Below are 18,478 nucleotides of genomic sequence, written 5' to 3' on the forward strand. Positions count from 1 at the left end.
ACTTTTTTAATTGTTAAGTTATTTGCTCCATGGTTGGCGCCCCCTTACCCCCCCACCCCCCGCATCATGCAGTATGAAATGACCATATTTCGTCAATTCCGATGCCTAGATTTTTTCACATTTTAACATCTATGAAATCGGGTAAAACTTAAAACCTCAATGTCTTATAATTGGCCTGGTGCTACGTACGACTGATGTGTGTCTTAAATTAGATGGAACATGGTGAAGGGTGTCCAGCAAACTGGACTCAAGCCCAGGTGTGTCTTGGTGAGAAACCAGCACCTGTGCAGAGGTGTGTCCCCTGGAAGGAAACCCTGCCTGGTCCCAAGGGAGTGCCATTACTAGATTTGAAAACGGTTGGTGGGTGGGTGGGTTGGTTGGTTGGTTAATTGGTTGGGTGGTTTGATTGCGGGGGTGGGTGTGGCTGGTTGAGTTGGTTGGGTTGGGTGGCTGGTTTTTAATGAGATTTCAGCCCATTACGCTATTGTTTATCAAGTGAAGACCGAGTGAGTGAGCCCATTCCACATTAGCCTTTGACGTGCTACAGAGAAGGACGCTGAACTGCAGAAAGAAGCCTTTCCCTAACACACGTGCCCCTGGGAGTGACGCTGGGTCTGTTCTGATGCCATTTCTCCAGCTTTGCCGTGTGGGGTGGGTGCACCTGGGGTCGTGCATTCCCCAGTTTCCCAGGAGGAGTGTCCTCAGACTTCTCACATCGATGTTATCACCCTGTTTTCTATGAGCTCATCAAAGTCAGCAAGGCTGTGGCATGTGCTGAAAATGTAATTTATAGGGTCCTAATGTGAGCCAAGATGCTTCAATCCAAAATGGTGGTGGTGTCTGATACACAGTGCCACTGCCTTTGCATCCGTGAATTAGTGTAAATCATTTTTAGTGGCAGTAACACGAGTTGTGCAGTTCCTTCATCATGAAACTGCTGACCCTAAAGTAGAAGTGTGATGGGACCCCCGAGGGTGGGCACTTGACCCCCTCCAGTCTCGTCCATCTCTTCTGCAGGCAACACCACCTCCCACCCAGGTACCTGTGCATACCCCACCCTCAGAAACCCCTGTTCCTCCCGATCAGACCCTGCCACAACCCATGAGCTCACATGCTCATTTTGGGAAAACAGTAGGCCTTTACTAGGCCCAGTCTTGGTTTTATTCAAGGCTGCTTTTGTAGGTTTAGCCTAAATAAAACAGGTATAATTGGTGGCCCTACTGAAGGCTTGTGAGAAGTGTAGTTATTTCATTAGTCAGTGCATGGGGAAGAGACCACAGACAGGTAATTCTGTACAATGACTTAGGTCACTATTTGAGATTGTACCTCTCTAACAGTTCAGAATGGGGTATTTATGTATCTGAGCCTAACTGGGTAAGAGTCAGAAATGTTGCTATTTTTAAATTTTTGCTCTTAAATTATTTTAGTGCCAGAAAAAGGATATAATTAAAAGAAGAAATCTTGGCCAGGCACGGTGGCTCATACCTGTAATCCCAGCACTTTGGGAGACTGAGGTGGGAGGATCACTTGAGCCCAGGAGTTCAAGACCAGCCTGGGCAACATAGCCAGACCCCATCTCTAAAAATGAAAACAAATTATTTTATATGTAAATTAAAATTTTTTTAAATAAAAGAAGGAATCTTTGTAAGTATTGCAGCTATCATGTGTTTTGATTAATGGGAGATTTGTTAGAGGATTGTGGCAGGTGTGTGTTTTTTAAGCCTGAACTTTGTTGAACTGACTCTTCTTGATCTAGAGAATCCAAGGCTGTGGTCAGTACTCACTGGGTTAAAATGGGGGAAGTCTCACTACGCACACTTCTCCACGTTCGTTTTTTACAGAATTTGGCCAGACAAGACTCAGTTGAGAGATTTTTTTTCCCTAAGCTTTCAAGGCTCTCCCTTTTGGTTTCTAATTACAAGAATAACAAAAAATACTCTCATTAATTTTTGGTTTTGATTTTAAAGCTTATGTTTCTCTTCCAGCTGGGTGTTAGGGAGATGCAGACCTTTGTCCTTTTTCATGTGTGATGCTAGTCCTCACATCTGAGCTCTCACCTCTGACCTCAGGCCTCCAGCCAGCACCCTTCCCTCTCTGTCCTTTCCGTTTCGGTGTGAATTGGGCTTCCCTAGAAGCCTCCCTGACCTGACCACAGCACTCGACACAGAGATGGGTGCGGGAGGTACCTTTGACTTTTTGTTTTAACCTCAGATGAAGTGTACTGAATAATACATACCTCCAAATAATGTGTCTGCCCTGTAAGTGACCAGCTCCATGAATGTTTGTAGACTGGACATGCCCATGTAGTCAGCCCCAGACCAAGAAATGGAACATCCTCAGCTCCCCAGCAGCCTCCTGTGCACCCTGCCAGTCCCTGGAGCCGGTGGAGGCTTGTGGGGTTTGCACCAAGAAGTGTAGTCCTGGTGCAGTGAGAGGAGGTTTGTGCATGTAGCTGCAAGGAGAGGACAAAGGGAGGGGCTCAGCTGAGCCACCCAGGAAGACTTTGCTGTCCAGCATCTCAGTGTGGCCACCAGAGGACGCATAGGAGAGGGAGCCGCAGGCCTTGGTGCCTGGGCAGCTTGTACCGTGCCAGCTGATGATCTTTTCTTCAGCAGGAAGAAAATGTCGACCTCGGTAATGGAAGCAAGGGGGAACACTTGGAATAGACAGTATTCAATTTTGTAGCATATTTTCATAACTCTGCTAATTGGTTATTTGGGGGTATTGCCTGAACAGAATTATTAGCCGTGAATATAAACTTGTCCTCTTTCGTTATCTACTGTAAGTGTTCTAATTATATGCTGCTGTGATCTTTGTTTTGAATTCCTATTTCCTTCCATTTTTAGGTCCCAATATTGAAGCCCATGGATCTTATGGTAGAAGCGAGTCCACGGCGAATTTTTGCAAATGCTCACACATATCATATAAATTCCATTTCAGTAAATAGTGATCATGAAACATATCTTTCTGCAGATGACCTGAGAATTAATTTGTGGCACTTAGAAATCACAGATAGAAGCTTTAGTATCCTTCCTCAGAGGGACACTGGCGTTTTCCCGAGGGTGCTGTTTAGATAGTGATTTCTCTTGTTCCTTTATACGCCTGTATCTCAGAGTCTGGTCTTGTGAATACCGTCGCAGCACAGCAGCCTGTGATATAAGTTCTCTGTGATTTGAAATGTTTGTCCCTAAAGATACAAATTTCTTTCTACCTTTGGGAAAAAGTTACCTGTGTGATGGGAATTACCCGAAGTCCACTGCTTGCCTGCTTTAGTCAGAGACAATTTTAAATAGGCTGCATTTGAAAAACCAACTTTATGTGGGTTTTTTTCTAAATTTGCTGCATTTGAAAAACCAACTTTATGTGTGTTTTTTTCCTAAATTTGCTAACGGATGATAGAAAATGCTGGCTTAGGTTAGAGCGGTGTTTAATCACCCATCTGAGCAGCAGCTTCCAGTTAGAACTTGCATTGTTCTGTGGCCGTGCACGGTCTGGGTGGCCCCAGCCCTCCTCATATGGGCCCCTTTCCAGCCAGCAGCCGGGAGCAGGGGGCTTGCTTCATCTGCAGCCTCTCCAGGGTCCCTGCCGTCCTCCCTCTGCTGTCCAGCGGCTTGAGCTGGGGTTCCATGTCGTGTTGGTTTTCTTAGTTGTTTGAGCTTACGGGGTGAAACGGGGCCGCTGGTCTGAGTTGACCCACAGCTGAATTCTGCCCTTCCTTTTTTCAGTCGAAGGATTTCTGTATAGGGCAGCCTGCCATGTTGGATCTGCTCTAACTACACAGAATAAACTTCATGTCAGGAAGAGCAACGTCTTTTGCAATATGGCGGTTTTCTTGCATTTGTAGTTTTGTATGGGAGTGTGGGATTTTGCACAGATGGTGCTAGCTCGCTCTTCCTATTTATATTATTAAGTATGTACTATCTTGCTATTAAGGGCTTTCTGTATAACAATAATAGCAGCAAGATGAAAGTGGTGTTCGTGTGTCAGGGTCTCCCCCGGGCCGGGGCGTTGCTGCCGTCTGAGTGTACTCATCCCAATCCTCTTACCAGGCGCTCCTTTGGAATTCGGGATGTGTAATCGGCGTTCTTAATAGCTAATCCCCTAAACCTCACCGTGTGGATTATTTTCATCCTATTTCACGTGACTGAATGTAACTAATGAAAACCGGCTGAGCCGAGCACTGTGCCTTAACCACGCCCTTCCAGACATCGTGGACATCAAGCCTGCTAACATGGAGGAGCTGACCGAAGTCATCACCGCAGCCGAGTTCCACCCACACCAGTGCAACGTGTTCGTCTACAGCAGCAGCAAAGGGACCATCCGACTGTGCGACATGCGCTCCTCGGCTCTGTGCGACAGACACTCCAAGTGTAAGTGCCTGCGTCTTGTTTTTGAGACGGAGTCTCGCTCCGTCACCCAGGCTGCAGTGCAGTGGCGTGATCTTGGCTCACTGCAAGCTCCGCCTCCGGGGTTCAAGCGATTCTCTTGCCTCAGCCTCCCGAGTAGCTGGGACTACAGGCACGAGCCACCATGCTCAGCTAATCTTTGTATTTTTAGTACAGTCAGGGTTTCACCATGTTGACCAGACTGGTCTGACCTCAGGTGATTCCCCCATCTCAGCCTCCCAAAGTGCTGGGATTACAGGCGTGAGCCACCATGCCCAGCCGTGCCTGGCGTCTTTTAAAGCCTCTCATTTAGAACCACTTGTTCTTCAGACGTTGACTTGTCTCCAAAGACTTAGAGGGTTCTTCCTGCTCCCCAAGTACCTTTGCGCACCTGGGGAGCCCTCCTTTGCTGGGGCCATCCAAGCGTGGCTGTGTCAGAGCTGCTGCTAGTAAGTGGAACTCGAGGTCGTGCTTCCCACAGGCTTGGGGCTGTAGGGTGGGCGCTTGTGGCACCACCGAGAAGCGGGTCATTTATGCCCAGAGCCTGGGTGTCTCAGAGGCTGCCAGCACTGGGTCCCACCAAGAGCCACCCGTTGCCTCTGCCTCTGTGCATGAGACCTGGGCTGAAGCTGCCAGCACACAGGAGGCTGTTCCCAAGTGTTGGAACGAGCTCTGTTTGTGTTGAGCTCGGTTGGATTGGAAGCCACTTCCCTGAGCTGAAAGTCTAGCATTTTAATCCACTGAGTTTTCAAGTTCCTTCTAGGTGAGGGGGGTTCTGGTTTTGTTTTTATTTTTAGCCATAAAGAATGGGCTCGACTTGATAGAGCACTGTAGTCAGCGTGTCCCAGTGTCCTGAAACATTACCCTTCTCCAGTGCCAACAGGTAGACATGTGTCCAGTGACTTCCTCTAACGGGGAAGCCACCAGTCAGTCCCACCAGACTAAGTCACTGCTCGTGTGCAGCGGCGTCCCCAGCGCCTCGGTGGAATGTGCCCACCGACCTTGCTCAGCAGCCTTTTTGTCTGTTCTCTTTCCTGAGGTTGAGGTGTGATTTTCAGAATTCCGTGTTTCTACTAGAATCCCTGCGATGAAGATAAGTGTGTCGTAGCATTTGGCCTGTATCTTAAGCGTAACATTCTTGAGTAAGTGATTTCAGATTCCAGTTCTGTTTGTCATCAGAGTGACTTATTTGAGTAAGTGCTTGGTGTCGGCACAGCTGGCTTCAAGTTAACTTCAGATACTAAGCCAGCAAACACACAGGCTCCTACATCAAGAAAAAAGAGAAAAAACCTAAAGCAGCTTAAGGTCAAGGAAGCACAAGCCGGGTGCAGTGGTGCGCACCTGTGATCCCAGCTACCCTGGAGGCTGAGTGGGGAGCATCACTTGAGCCCGAGAGTTTGAGACCAGCCTGGGCAGCATAGCAAGACCTTGTCTCTTAAAAAAAAAAAAAAAAAAAAAAAAAAAAAACCACACATCTCTCCTGGCCTGAACTTTACAAAACCTTAAGGCATGACCTTATGCTAGGGCAGTCAGTGGCCCAGTGGGGCCGTGGGCACCTCTCTCTGCCACAGGTGCAGGTGGAGGGAACTCTGTCAAGTTACTACAGAGAAAGCAAAGTCTGCTGAGGAAGCACTCAGATCTTCTGAAAATAGGAATCCAGTTTTGTCACAGTAGAACTTGAGTATTCAGTATTGGAGACAAACCTTTGCTGGCTGGCTTTGACAGGCGGGACCATCTTGGTGGTTAAAATCGGGACCACAGTGTTGCCAGTCAAGGTGGTCACTCCTGCAGACCCACAAGCTATCAACCCTCCGAAAAGCAGGCAGTTTCTCAGAGGTGCAGACTGCTGTGTCTGCGTGACCATATAATGCTGTTTATGTCTTCCTGTGATGTGTATGCGATAGGATTTCACGTGCTCGGGCTTGGTGCCATGAGGATGCAAAGACACTCCTACAGGAATGCGGTGGTGCTGAACCTGGGCCCACATCAGGATGCCCCGAGGAGCTCCCACAGATTGCAGTGCCCAGGACCTTGCCTAGAGGTTCTGATTCAGGGTCCAGATGAGACTTGGGTGTCTCCGCTTCTGATGCCCGTCCCTTGTCCATAGCTGGTGCTAGAATGTCGTATCCGAAGCTTTTGCCCACGGAAGTCACAGAAGATCAGAAAACCTAGAGAATCAGAAAGATCAGAAGACCTAGTGTTGTTGAGGCCAAGCCCTTCCAGAGTCTCTGTGAAGGGGCCACGTCCTACTTGAACTTGAAAATGATTTGTTCTCTGATTTTTAAACAGAGGCTGAAAACGTTTTATTTTGTTTTTCAGTTTTTGAAGAGCCTGAAGATCCCAGCAGTAGGTCCTTCTTCTCAGAAATAATTTCATCCATATCTGATGTAAAATTCAGTCATAGTGGGCGGTACATGATGACCAGAGACTACCTGTCGGTGAAGGTGTGGGACCTCAACATGGAGAGCAGGCCGGTGGAGACCCACCAAGTCCACGAGTACCTGCGCAGCAAGCTCTGCTCTCTCTATGAGAACGACTGCATCTTTGACAAGTTTGAGTGTTGCTGGAACGGTTCGGATAGGTAAGACCTGCGTGGAGATGAGCCGTTGCCCCAAGCTTGCTGGTTTCCCAGAGTGCAAGGTCAGTGAGGGAGGCGAGCTGTCCTCGAGCGTCAGAGGAGGACGCTCATAGGTGTTGTTTTCCAGACGTTTTGATTGATGGATGATAATATCAAGGTAGAGAAAATAGGATCTCTGAGCAAGTTTCTCACCTAGCTTGTCATTCCATCTATATTTAGACAAGAAGTATAGCACTAGGTGCAGGCCGGCTATGTTTTAAATGATTAGTGAATGTTAGTTTTATTACTTTTTATTATGCCAAAGATGAGTGAAAAGGAAGGAAGTGGGGAGGGATTCACCTCACTGGAACGGCCACGTTGCAGTCCGCCTGTCCTTCTGGAGAGAAGTAGATGAAAGCACCCCAGAGCCACTGCCTGTTGTGCCCAGACACAGCATGGTCGTGGCTGCTGTGAAACGCTGGTGTAATTTGTAATGTGCTGCTTCTAGGACTTTGATAATTTATTTTGTATACATTCTTTAAAGATATTATGATTAGTGTGGTTGACAGTTACGTTTTATTATTATGCAAAAAGTTACGTAGATGCAAAAAGTTATCAGATGATGGAAGATTATCTTGTACCATTTTAATACAGAATTTTTGTTCAGAATTTGAAAGTACAGAGGAGTCTGCTATTGGCAATAGGTGATTGACTGGATATTCTGCAAAACACTCTGGCATAAACACCTAGAAATGCTGGATATGATACAGCAGGTGTCTCTTCAGGTGGATAGTTGAGCCCACAGATAAGCAAGGGAAATCTCACAACAGCCAGAAACTAAGAGGCAGCTGAGACCAGAACAGCAGCCTCTGAAGGCATCTATTCTGAGAGCAGCCTTGCAGCCCCGGCTGGCCTCAGGGCCATCAGCCCATAGCGGGAACCACTGCGCCCGTGAACAGCAGGTTGTGGTGCAGAGCTGAAGCCTTGGCCCACACGCGGTGACTTGCTCACAGTGGCTCTTCCTGTGTGAGTGTGGTATTTTCAAGAGCTGAAGCCTTGGCCCACACGAGGTGTGGAGTTGGAGCAGGGACCCTGAAAGATGATGTCTTCCTCCACTGGCAGGTGGAGTCCAAAGGGCAGTTTATCTGTCTGAGGCCTCGCATAGGAGTGGCCAGCACTCCCTTGAGACGTGGAAGCATAACCTCCCTGCACAGGGTTTGCAGTGTAGGTTTGTTCGGCTGCGTCATGATCTGTCAAATCTCACGCCGTGGAGCTCCTGCCTCCACCAGGGCTGTGTGTGGGCATCGGGACGGACCGGCGTGGTTCCACTTCTGGCTTCTACTGCAAGGGCTGTGTGTGGGCATTGGGACGGACCGGCGTGGTTCCACTTCTGGCTTCTACTCTGTTTGCAGACTGACCTGTCAGCCTGTAGCATCTCACGGATGTTGACTGAAGACATGAGGTTCCCGGGTCCTGGTGGCACCGCAGGCAGCATGAGCCTCTCGTTGGTCTGGGTTCCCCATGGGTGGACACATGAGGCCGTGGCTGATGCACACTGAGCTTGGAGAACCCCACTGCTTTCACAGTGGGCAGTAAACACACCTGCACTTTGACCAGAAGAGACATGATCTCATTCCTCAAGGCCGCTTGCTGGAAGCACAGCCCTGAGAAGTGGCCCAGGTGGAGAGAATGGCGTTGTTGGCAGACTCCATGAGAACACACATGCTGGGTGGCTGCTGCCAACACACCCAGATCTCTCTGGATTTCCTCACATTAAAATCATCTAAACATGAGCTCACGGGTGAAAATTACCAAGCACATACAGGAAAAGCCACCGTGAGCAAGTCAGCAGAACCACGGTAGAACTGAACCTCCAAGAAGGCAGCTGTTGAGATCCTAAGTTAAAGAAGATAAACTAAGAATGCTTGAGATATTCACAGACTAGAGGAAGGAAACAGCCTAAACCAGGAACCACATGACTGCTAAACATGACCTGGAGACTGGAAAGGAATCAGATCATCTAGAAATGACAAGTGTGATAGATGAAACTGTGTGGGTTTAGCGGCAGGTCCATTTTGGCCAAACAGATCTTCTATTAGTGGATGGAAAGGAAAACCAGAAGAAATGGGGGCTAAAGAGCCAAACAGAAAAGGTGAGACACTAGGAACTGTGGAGGCCAGGATGAGGCACAGCACACGTTTAAACGGAGAAGTGTGGGGTGTGAGGCTTAAAGTGACAGTGGCCAGCAATTTTCGCTAATTTATGAAAGCCTGAATACACAGAACGGGAGGCACAGAAATGCTCATCCATGTCATCATGAAATTGCAGGACACCAAACACAAAGAGAATATCTTAAATGCACCCAAGGAAAAAACACAAATTACCTCCGAAAGCGGACACCGAGAGTGAGACTCGGCTTTGCCATGGCCACAATGGGAGCCAGAAGCCGTGTGACAGATCCAGCAAGTGTGACTCGTGACTCTCCACCGCCAGCTTAGAGGCAAGCCTTGAAATAGATGACTTGTTCAAGAATCTGCTTGTGATAAAATTATCTTCAAATGGGAAACAATGTGTCACAACAGGAAACTCAGTAGAGTGAGCTGTAAAGGGAGCGTGGCCCTGCAGAAAGGGGCTGAGACAGATAGGGGAACGCAGCTGGCAGGGGAGAGCAGTGCGGACTCTGCAGCTCTGCCAGCTGGGCGACCTTAGTTAACTGTGTTGGGGGGAGAAAATGAGAGCCTCACCAGCCCCCACGATAAATGAGCTCCGAGTGTTTGTGAATCGGAGGCGTCTTCGTGAGCTCTGGAGACGGAAGGGCTTCAACAGGGCCCCAAAAGCCCAAGGAAAACATTAAGAAATTCAACTACATTAAATTGTAAACTTCTTTATATTGAAATTAAAAGTGAAAATCCCCAAAAGCGTAACGAACAGAGATTAAGTATCCAGAAGATGTGCAGAATTAGGAGTCAACAAGAAGGTGGCAAACAACTCAGAAGAGAGCAAACACCATGAATGGGGTTTCGGATAAATGGAAAAATAAATAGAAATGTTCATCCTTTTTAGTGATCAGCAAGTAAAGCCAGAGGGACGTCCTTTCACGCCCGTCAGAACGATCATGGTGTAGGGGAGAGGGTGGAGACTGGTTGTCTCACCCAGTGCCCTTCTTGTCGGCCTCCTTGGTGACATTCAGTCTGGTTGGGAGCTTCTTGTGTGTACAGACAAGAAAACATGCTCAGATACCTGAAATAGCAAACACGTGGAGACAGCCCACAGGTGCAAAATTAGGGAAATGGACAGGTAAGTTGTTCTCTGTCATAACATATATTGAAAAGCAGTGAGAATCACTTATTAGAACTACATGGATCACATAGGTGGATCTCACAAATTTCAGGAGGAACGCGTACAGCACAACGACTACAACGTGTTTAAGACATACAAGACAGCTTTGTTTTAAGAATCGGTAACTATTGGCCGGGCACAGTGGCTCACGCCTGTAATCCCAGCACTTTTGGAGGCCGAGGAAGGTAGATCATGAGGTCAAGAGTTTGAGACCAGCCTGACCAACATGGTGAAACCCCATCTCTACTAGAAATGCAAAAATTAGCTGGGCATGGTGGTGCATGCCTGTAATCCAACTACTCAGGGGGCTGAGGCAAGAGAATGGCTTGAACCTTGGAGGCGGAGGTTGCAGTGAGCTGAGATCGTGCCACTGCACTCCAGCCTGGGCAGCAATGTGAGACCTTGTCTCAAAAAAAAAAAAAAATCTGTAACTATTCAAAATGTAAATGTGTGTGGGGATGACACATATGTACTCTAGCAAGTGAAGACCCCAACTGGGAACGGGGTAGATCATCTTTCTTTCCAGAGTGGTAACACAGTGTGGGGGGGTCACTGTCTTAGCAGTGACTTGCAGGTGTGGGGGGGTCACTGTCTTAGCAGTGACTTGCAGGTGTGGGGGGGTCACTGTCTTAGCAGTGACTTGCCGGTGTGGGGGGTTCACTGTCTTAGCAGTGACTTGCGGGTGTGGGGGGGTCCCTGTCTTAGCAGTGACTTGCAGGTGTGGGGGGGTCACTGTCTTAGCAGTGACTTGCAGGTGTGGGGGGGTCACTGTCTTAGCAGTGACTTGCGGGTGTACGGGGGGGTCCCTGTCTTAGCAGTGACTTGCAGGAGTGTGGGTGGTTCACTGTCTTAGTGACTTGGGGGAGTGTGGGTGGTTCACTGTCTTAGTGACTTGCGTGAGTGTGGGGGGTTCACTGTCTTAGCAGTGACTTGCAGGTGTGGGGGGGTCACTGTCTTAGCAGTGACTTGCAGGTGTACGGGGGGGTCACTGTCTTAGCAGTGACTTGCAGGTGTGGGGGGGTCACTGTCTTAGCAGTGACTTGCAGGTGTGGGGGGTTCACTGTCTTAGCAGTGACTTGCGAGTGTGGGGGGTTCACTGTCTTAGCAGTGACTTGCAGGTGTGGGGGGTCCCTGTCTTAGCAGTGACTTGCAGGTGTGGGGGGGTCACTGTCTTAGCAGTGACTTGCAGGTGTGGGGGGGTCACTGTCTTAGCAGTGACTTGCAGGTGTGGGGGGGTCACTGTCTTAGTGACTTGGGGGAGTGTGGGTGGTTCACTGTCTTAGTGACTTGCGGGTGTTGGGGGTTCACTGTCTTAGTGACTTGCGGGAGTGTGGGGGGTTCACTGTCTTAGTGACTTGCGGGAGTGTGGGGGGTTCACTGTCTTAGTGACTTGCGGGTGTGGGGGGTTCACTGTCTTAGTGACTTGCGGGAGTGTGGGGGGTTCACTGTCTTAGTGATTCGCGGGTGTGCGGGAGGGTTCACTGTCTTAGCAGTGGCTTACAGGTGTACAGGGGGGTTCACTGTCTTAGTGACTTAGGGGGGTGGGGGGTTCACTGTCTTAGTGACTTGCGGGTGTGGGGGGTTCACTGTCTTAGTGACTTGCAGGTGTGGGGATCACTGTCTTAGCAGTGACTTGCAGGAGTGTGGGTGGTTCACTGTCTTAGTGACTTGTGAGAGTGTGGGGGGTTCACTGTCTTAGTGACTTGCGGGTGTCAGGGGTTCACTGTCTTAGTGACTCGCGGGTATGCGGGAGGGTTCACTGTCTTAGCAGTGGCTTACAGGTGTACAGGGGGGTCACTGTCTTAGTGACTTGCGGGTGTCGGGGGTTCACTGTCTTAGCAGTGGCTTACAGGTGTACAGGGAGATTCACTGTCTTAGTGACTTAGGGGGGTGGGGGGTTCACTGTCTTAGTGATTTAGGGGGGTGGGGGGTTCACTGTCTTAGTGATTTAGGGGGGTGGGGGGTTCACTGTCTTAGTGATTTAGGGGGTGGGGGGTTCACTGTCTTAGTGACTTAGGGGGGTGTGGGGGTCACTGTCTTAGCAGTGACTTGCAGGAGTGTGGGTGGTTCACTGTCTTAGTGACTTTCGGGAGTGTGGGGGGTTCACTGTCTTAGTGACTTGCGGGTGTTGGGGGTTCACTGTCTTAGTGACTTGCGGGAGTGTGGGGGGTTCACTGTCTTAGTGACTTGCGGGAGTGTGGGGGGTTCACTGTCTTAGTGACTTGCGGGTGTCGGGGGTTCACTGTCTTAGTGACTCGCGGGTGTGCGGGAGGGTTCACTGTCTTAGCAGTGGCTTACAGGTGTACAGGGGGGTTCACTGTCTTAGTGACTTAGGGGGTTGGGGGGGTTCACTGTCTTAGCAGTGACTTGCAGGTACATGGATAGTTACTGTATTCTTTATTCCTCTTGATATATTTCAAATATTGCAAAATACCCTTAGATTACATATCCCCAAGACCATCTAAAAGCATTCCCAGTAACACTTGCTTAGTCCATTTACTTTCACAGACACGCCTGTCTTCCTGCCTGGAAACTTCTGTTGAGGGACCTGATGAAGGGGAGTGAGGCGTTGCAGTGCTGCCTCAGCCCAATCCTGATTCTCTGTGTGGCAGTGCCTCCTCGTGTTCTAGGTCGCCTCACAAAACCAGTTATGCGCTTGTGTCTGTGTCTGTGTCTGTGCTGTTCCCTTCCTGGGCCAGCACCGGGCTGCTGGGCAGCACCCTTGTTTGCAGTGTGGAAACACCCGCTCTGGGGCTGGCACTGTCTGTGAAGAATTTAAAAGTGATCATAAATCTGTGTAAAAGCTGATCTGCTTTTCGTTATTACCACGCACCAGCAATTCCAATGTCGGCCATACATCTTTTGTCGTCTGTGTTCTGAATAATGGTTGCTGTTGAGTTTTAATAACATAAATGTGAGCTTCAGATTCACACATTGTTATACTTACCCTTTCGTAAACATGGTGTTCTATGTGGAAACTAATTTCGGGAACTCCCAGTCGATGGCCCTCACGTGCCAACTTGGCTGCACACCCCTGTTCCAAGACCATGTGCGCAACTTGGCATTGCTGGAGGGCGCTGGGCACATCTTGTGTCTCCTGCCCCTGTGGTGCTGTGGACTCCTGGATGGAAGCAGGAGATGTGAAATAAACGTGGATAGCTGAGTGCAATTTCTCTTTTCTGAGTTTGTCTTTTTTTGTGTGTGTGTGCTTTGAAGTTTTAGACAAGGTCAGCCAGACACTAGATATTTGCCAGCAGCTGGGGTCAGTGCTGGGCCATGGAAGGGAAACAGCCTGCTTCTTTCTTGTGGCACCTTGAAGACGGTGCCGGCGCGAAGGCTCTTGCCGTGCATGACCCTGGGGGCAGGACGTGAGGGTGCGGGTCAGTGTCAGAATACGAAGAGCAGGCGAGCTTCGAGGACTGCCGGAGAAATCAGAAGGGCATTGTTTGAACACATCTTTCATCAGAAACTGGACTCATAAAGCCATGGGTCAGATCATGGCAGTGTTTGCTATCATTCAGCCATTTTTCTGTCATTTTTGTAGAAAAAGTAAGATTGCAGAGGTTTTTGCCAATATGAAGTTATGAGGGTGTGTGCGTTAGTGGAATTTTTCAACTGCAGAGAAATTTGAAAGCCATTACAATTGATCTTGAAGAAACAAAAGCATGGACAGTATTGTATTGTCTGGAATGTGTTGCGAAATGCAGTTGTTCTAAAATTCTGCCACACTTCGCCCAGTGTTTAAGATTTTTACTATTTCTATCCGTTGCTTCATTTGAAGGAAACTTTGAAATTAATAGAAAAGCAGTTTAACTCTGAAGAAACATTGACAGATATGACTAGTAACTGTTGAACATGATAAGGATTATGTTCAGGTCATTATGAATTATTGACAAATTGCAGAATTTAAGGCTTAAAAATAAACTATACTGTTATTCATGAGTGAGATAAATAGGTGGGATTGTTTCAGAAAATATACTAATGTCATTAAAAGTATAACTCCATTATTTTGTTTCTCCTGTGACTATTCTTACTGACATGATTATATATAAAGTTCAGTAAGAATCTTCACTGCATTTCTCTTCTGTTGTTGTGATTGTTCATTCCTGATTTCTGAAAGTAACTGGGCTGCGGGGGAGGGTGGTGTGCACTGTGCACCCCAGGGGTGGGGTCTGAGTCCTTGTTGCTGCTCCCCCTACTTAGGAGCGCTGCTGTCTGCTCTTGTTTTGAACAGCGCCATCATGACCGGGTCCTACAACAACTTCTTCAGAATGTTTGATAGAGACACGCGGAGGGATGTGACCCTGGAGGCCTCGAGAGAGAGCAGCAAACCACGCGCCAGCCTCAAACCCAGGAAGGTGTGTACAGGGGGTAAGCGGAAGAAAGACGAGATCAGTGTGGACAGTCTGGACTTCAACAAGAAGATCCTGCACACAGCCTGGCACCCCGCGGACAATGTCATTGCCGTGGCTGCCACCAATAACTTGTACATATTCCAGGACAAAATCAACTAGGGACGCGAACGTGAGGACCAAGTCTTGTCTTGCATAGTTAAGCCGATCATTTTTCTGTCAGAGAAAGGCATCATTGTCCGTTCCATTAAGAACAGTGACGCACCTGCTACTTCCCTTCACAGACACGGGAGAAAGCTGCCTCCGCTGGAGGCCCGGTGTGTTTCTGCCTTTGGCGAGGCGCGAGGCAGGCGCTACTGCTCACATGGAGACGCGCTCGAAGCAGAGCTGACGGACACTGCTCCCAAAAGGCCGTTACTCAGAATAAATGTATTTATTTCAGTCCGAGCCTTCCTTTCCGATTTATAGACCAAAAAATTAACATCCAAGAGAAAAGTTATTGTTGTCAGTTACCGCTCTTCCTCCGACTTTCCCTCTTTCTCTGCCATCGCACTTGGGCCTTCACTGCAGCGTGGCGTGGCCACCGTCCGTGTCCTCTCAGCCTTCCTCTGAGTCCGGTTGGGCTCCGTGGATGTGTGGATGTGGCCCGAGCAGGCTCAGGCGGCCCCACTCACCCACAGCATCCGCTGCCACCCCTTCGGGTGTGAGCACTCAATAAAAACAACACGCTATAAAAAGTGTTTTTAAATCCAAACGTAAGCATTGCCTTTTCATTTGCTTTCATTGCATAGAATGAAGTTATGCAGGGTTCTTCTTTGGAACCACCTGTTTGAGAAATGTGTCCCCTTCTTTGGCAGTGTGGGGGGATGTGTGCAGCATTTCTGTCCCCAAGCTGCCACCCACTGTGTTTCTATAGAGGAGCCCATCGGATACACCAGGTAAGGTCTGGGAAAAACCAGAACCGAGGCCACTTCTGAGAAAGAAAATTGCAAGGAAGAACTGAAATTGCTGCCATCCAATTAGCCTGGTTTAAAGTAGCCTCAAATTCACTGCAGATGAAGAAACGTGCTTTCTTTCTAAGGCTTTTGAAAAAGTATTTTGGGGAAGTATACTTTTAGAATATTGCTAAAATTATATGCATGCTAAATTTCATCCTGCATTTCAAGCCAGGAAAATTAAGTAATTTTAATTACATGATGCCACCAGCACGTTGGTTAATTTTCAAGTAAAATCTTTGATACCAGAAATCAAGATTTTCCAAGACATATAATACAGAGCTGTAACAATGCTGAGTGACCAGAGCTTGCTTCTGTGGGATTTAGCACACACCCACTACGTGTCCCCGAGGGGAGTGGGGAGTCAGGCTCCCGTGCCCCTGTGGGGACGAAGGTGTGTCCTGATCCCCTGTTCCCCTGTGGGGATGAAGGTGTGTGCTGATCCCCTGTTCCCCTGTGGGGATGAAGGTGTGTGCTGATCCCCTGTTCCCCTGTGGGGACGAAGGTGTGTGCTGATCCCCTGTTCCCCTGTGGGGATGAAGGTGTGTGCCAATTCCTCATACCCCTGTGGGGACGAAGGTGTGTGCTGATCCCCCATCCTCCTGTGGAGATGAAGGTGTGTGCCAATTCCTCGTACCCCTGTGGAGATGAAGGTGTGTGCTGATCCCCCGTTCCCCTATGGAGATAGAGGTGTGTGCTGATTCCTCATACCCCTGTGGGGATGAAGGTGTGTGCTGATCCCCCATCCTCCTGTGGAGATGAAGGTGTGTGCCGATTCCTCATACCCCTGTGGGGATGAAGGTGTGTGCTGATCCCCCGTTCCCCTGTCTAGATGAAGGTGTGTGCTGATCCCTCGTGCCCCTGTCTAGATGAAGGTGTGTGCTGATCCTGATTCCTCATGCCCCTATGGAGATGGAGGTGTGTGCTGATCCTGATTCCTCGTGCCCCAGTGGAGATGGAGGTGTGTGCTGATTACTAATCCACATGCACAAGAACAGGGTGTCCGTCAGTACCCTGAATTAATGCTAACACAGTGCCACTTGAGTTCACATTAAGTTAGAAATTGAGAATCTAAAAGTACTTTTATTTGAACTTAAAAATAATTTCTTTGCTGTATGTTGATTGATTGTGACACAATTTACAAAGTCTGAGGTGTGGAACAGAGTTATTTAAGCATTAATCAACCCTGGTCCTTAAAAAGACAGTTCTAGTAAAATGGGATTGCATATATTTGTTCAACTATTTTGACCAAAAAAAGTTTAATAAATTTTAAATGTTTAACTGGATTTTCACTACATATTTGGACACCTTTTGCCATCTTTCCTCTAGAACATATTTCCCACTAAATAGCCCACCTCCTCCACCTCCAGGGCAGAGCAGAAGGTGCAGCCCAGGCGGATCCGTGTGCAGAGGCTCTGTGTGGCACTGCTGCTCCCATGGGACCGCCAGTGCCTCGAGGTCTGGGGTGCACGTTCCTTGGAGGTGTCCTCACCTGGCTCTGGGGCCCCTGTGGGGGAAGTCTGCTGGTCAGCAGCCCTGTCCATTTCCATGGGTTCTCCCCAGTGCAGTCTTCATGTTCTGAGAGGCGCTGGCGATTGCAGGCACCTATGTCCGCGAAAAGCAGGATCCATTCACTTCTGAGAAGGAAGTGCCCTCAACAGGCATAGAGGAAGTTTCTCCGGGGTTCTTTTCCCTTTTATACTTCAGATTCCATTCAAGCCTTTTTCCATCCCAGTGAGGTAAGAATCCTGTCTTTTTCAGACTTAATATTTTTTATATTCAAGCTTATGAAATATCTGTCATTTCTCTTGTTCTAACTTTCCTCTTTTCTGCTTAAAGTGAGAACAGTGTCATCAGCTTCTGAAGGTTAATTCTGAGCACACTTTTCATTGATGAAGGTTCTGTGCCTGTGGTGCATATGAAGGTTTGCTGTGCTCTGGGGTGATGACCTGGATTCCATGAACACACTTCCTTCATATGTGGATTTAACATGCCTTTTTTGAAAGAAAAATGGAGCTCCTATGAACCAGTTTATGATGCCGTTGTGGACACACTCGGTCTGATTTCGGAAGCCACACGACTGGCAGGTGTGGGCTGGAGACTGCAGCATGTGTCTGTCTGTCCTGTGTGGAGCCAAGTTACCGCCGTCAGCGCCAGAAGCCACAAGGCGCGGTGCTATGGGTTTGGTGTGTGTCCTGCTCCCGGCCAGACGAAGCTGGCCCCGGATCCGCCTGGCCCAGCTGCTCTGCGTCACCCCTTTGCTTGCTTGGGAGGAACAGTGGGTCTGGGTCTGCGGAGGCTGAGTGGCCCTAAGCTTGCTTTCTCCTAAACCTGTGCTGTGTGTCCTTGGCCAGCGGCTTTGGCGTCAGCCAGGGAGTAGGGGAATGAAGTCAGAGCCAGCAGGAGTCCGGGCTGTGCAGGACAGCAGAGGTTGCATCTTCCCGGAGCTGCAGGTGAAGGGACATGAATGAAGTGCCTGCTGTATGCAGGGCGTGGCTCTGCTTGCCCTGGGCTGGGCCGGGGGTCCTGAGTGGGGCTGGAGCGGCATTTTCCGTGGTGAGCTGTCCTGTTGGTGCCGTGCTGGGATCACCAAGGGAGTCGGATGGAAGCCGTCTGTGAGCTGGTGAGACAGCCAGCCAGGAATCCAGCCGCAGGTGGGGAGAAAATGCAGCTCAAACCCGTGGAGCTGAAAGGGGCCTGCAGACCACCTTCAGACGCTGCCTATGGCCACCGCTCCCCCAACTCCCAGGAGAGGCCTTGGGCCTGGGGGCCTCGCAGGCCCCGTGCTCTTACCTTGGGTCCCATCCTGGGCAGAAGGACTCGCTCGTGCCCTCCGAGGGGGCTGCCTGC

At 49.1% G+C, this 18,478-nt stretch overlaps 1 protein-coding gene across 2 annotated transcripts in view; it reads left to right on the forward strand.

Moving 5' to 3' along the window:
- PPP2R2D (protein phosphatase 2 regulatory subunit Bdelta) overlaps positions 1 to 15,387 on the forward strand; it is a 50,990-nt gene extending 35,603 nt beyond the window's left edge. For both annotated transcript variants that reach the window (XM_007964450.3, XM_073019459.1), the window contains 4 exons: positions 2,847 to 3,024; positions 4,206 to 4,370; positions 6,705 to 6,966; positions 14,516 to 15,387. In XM_007964450.3, coding sequence (XP_007962641.1) covers positions 2,847 to 3,024; positions 4,206 to 4,370; positions 6,705 to 6,966; positions 14,516 to 14,795 — 885 coding nt within the window. In that variant the 3' untranslated portion in view covers positions 14,796 to 15,387. The remainder of the gene's footprint in view (positions 1 to 2,846; positions 3,025 to 4,205; positions 4,371 to 6,704; positions 6,967 to 14,515) is intronic.
- The last annotated feature ends 3,091 nt before the right edge of the window (positions 15,388 to 18,478 follow it).

The sequence above is a fragment of the Chlorocebus sabaeus genome, chromosome 9, assembly GCF_047675955.1.
Source record: "Chlorocebus sabaeus isolate Y175 chromosome 9, mChlSab1.0.hap1, whole genome shotgun sequence".
Lineage (NCBI taxonomy): Eukaryota > Metazoa > Chordata > Mammalia > Primates > Cercopithecidae > Chlorocebus > Chlorocebus sabaeus.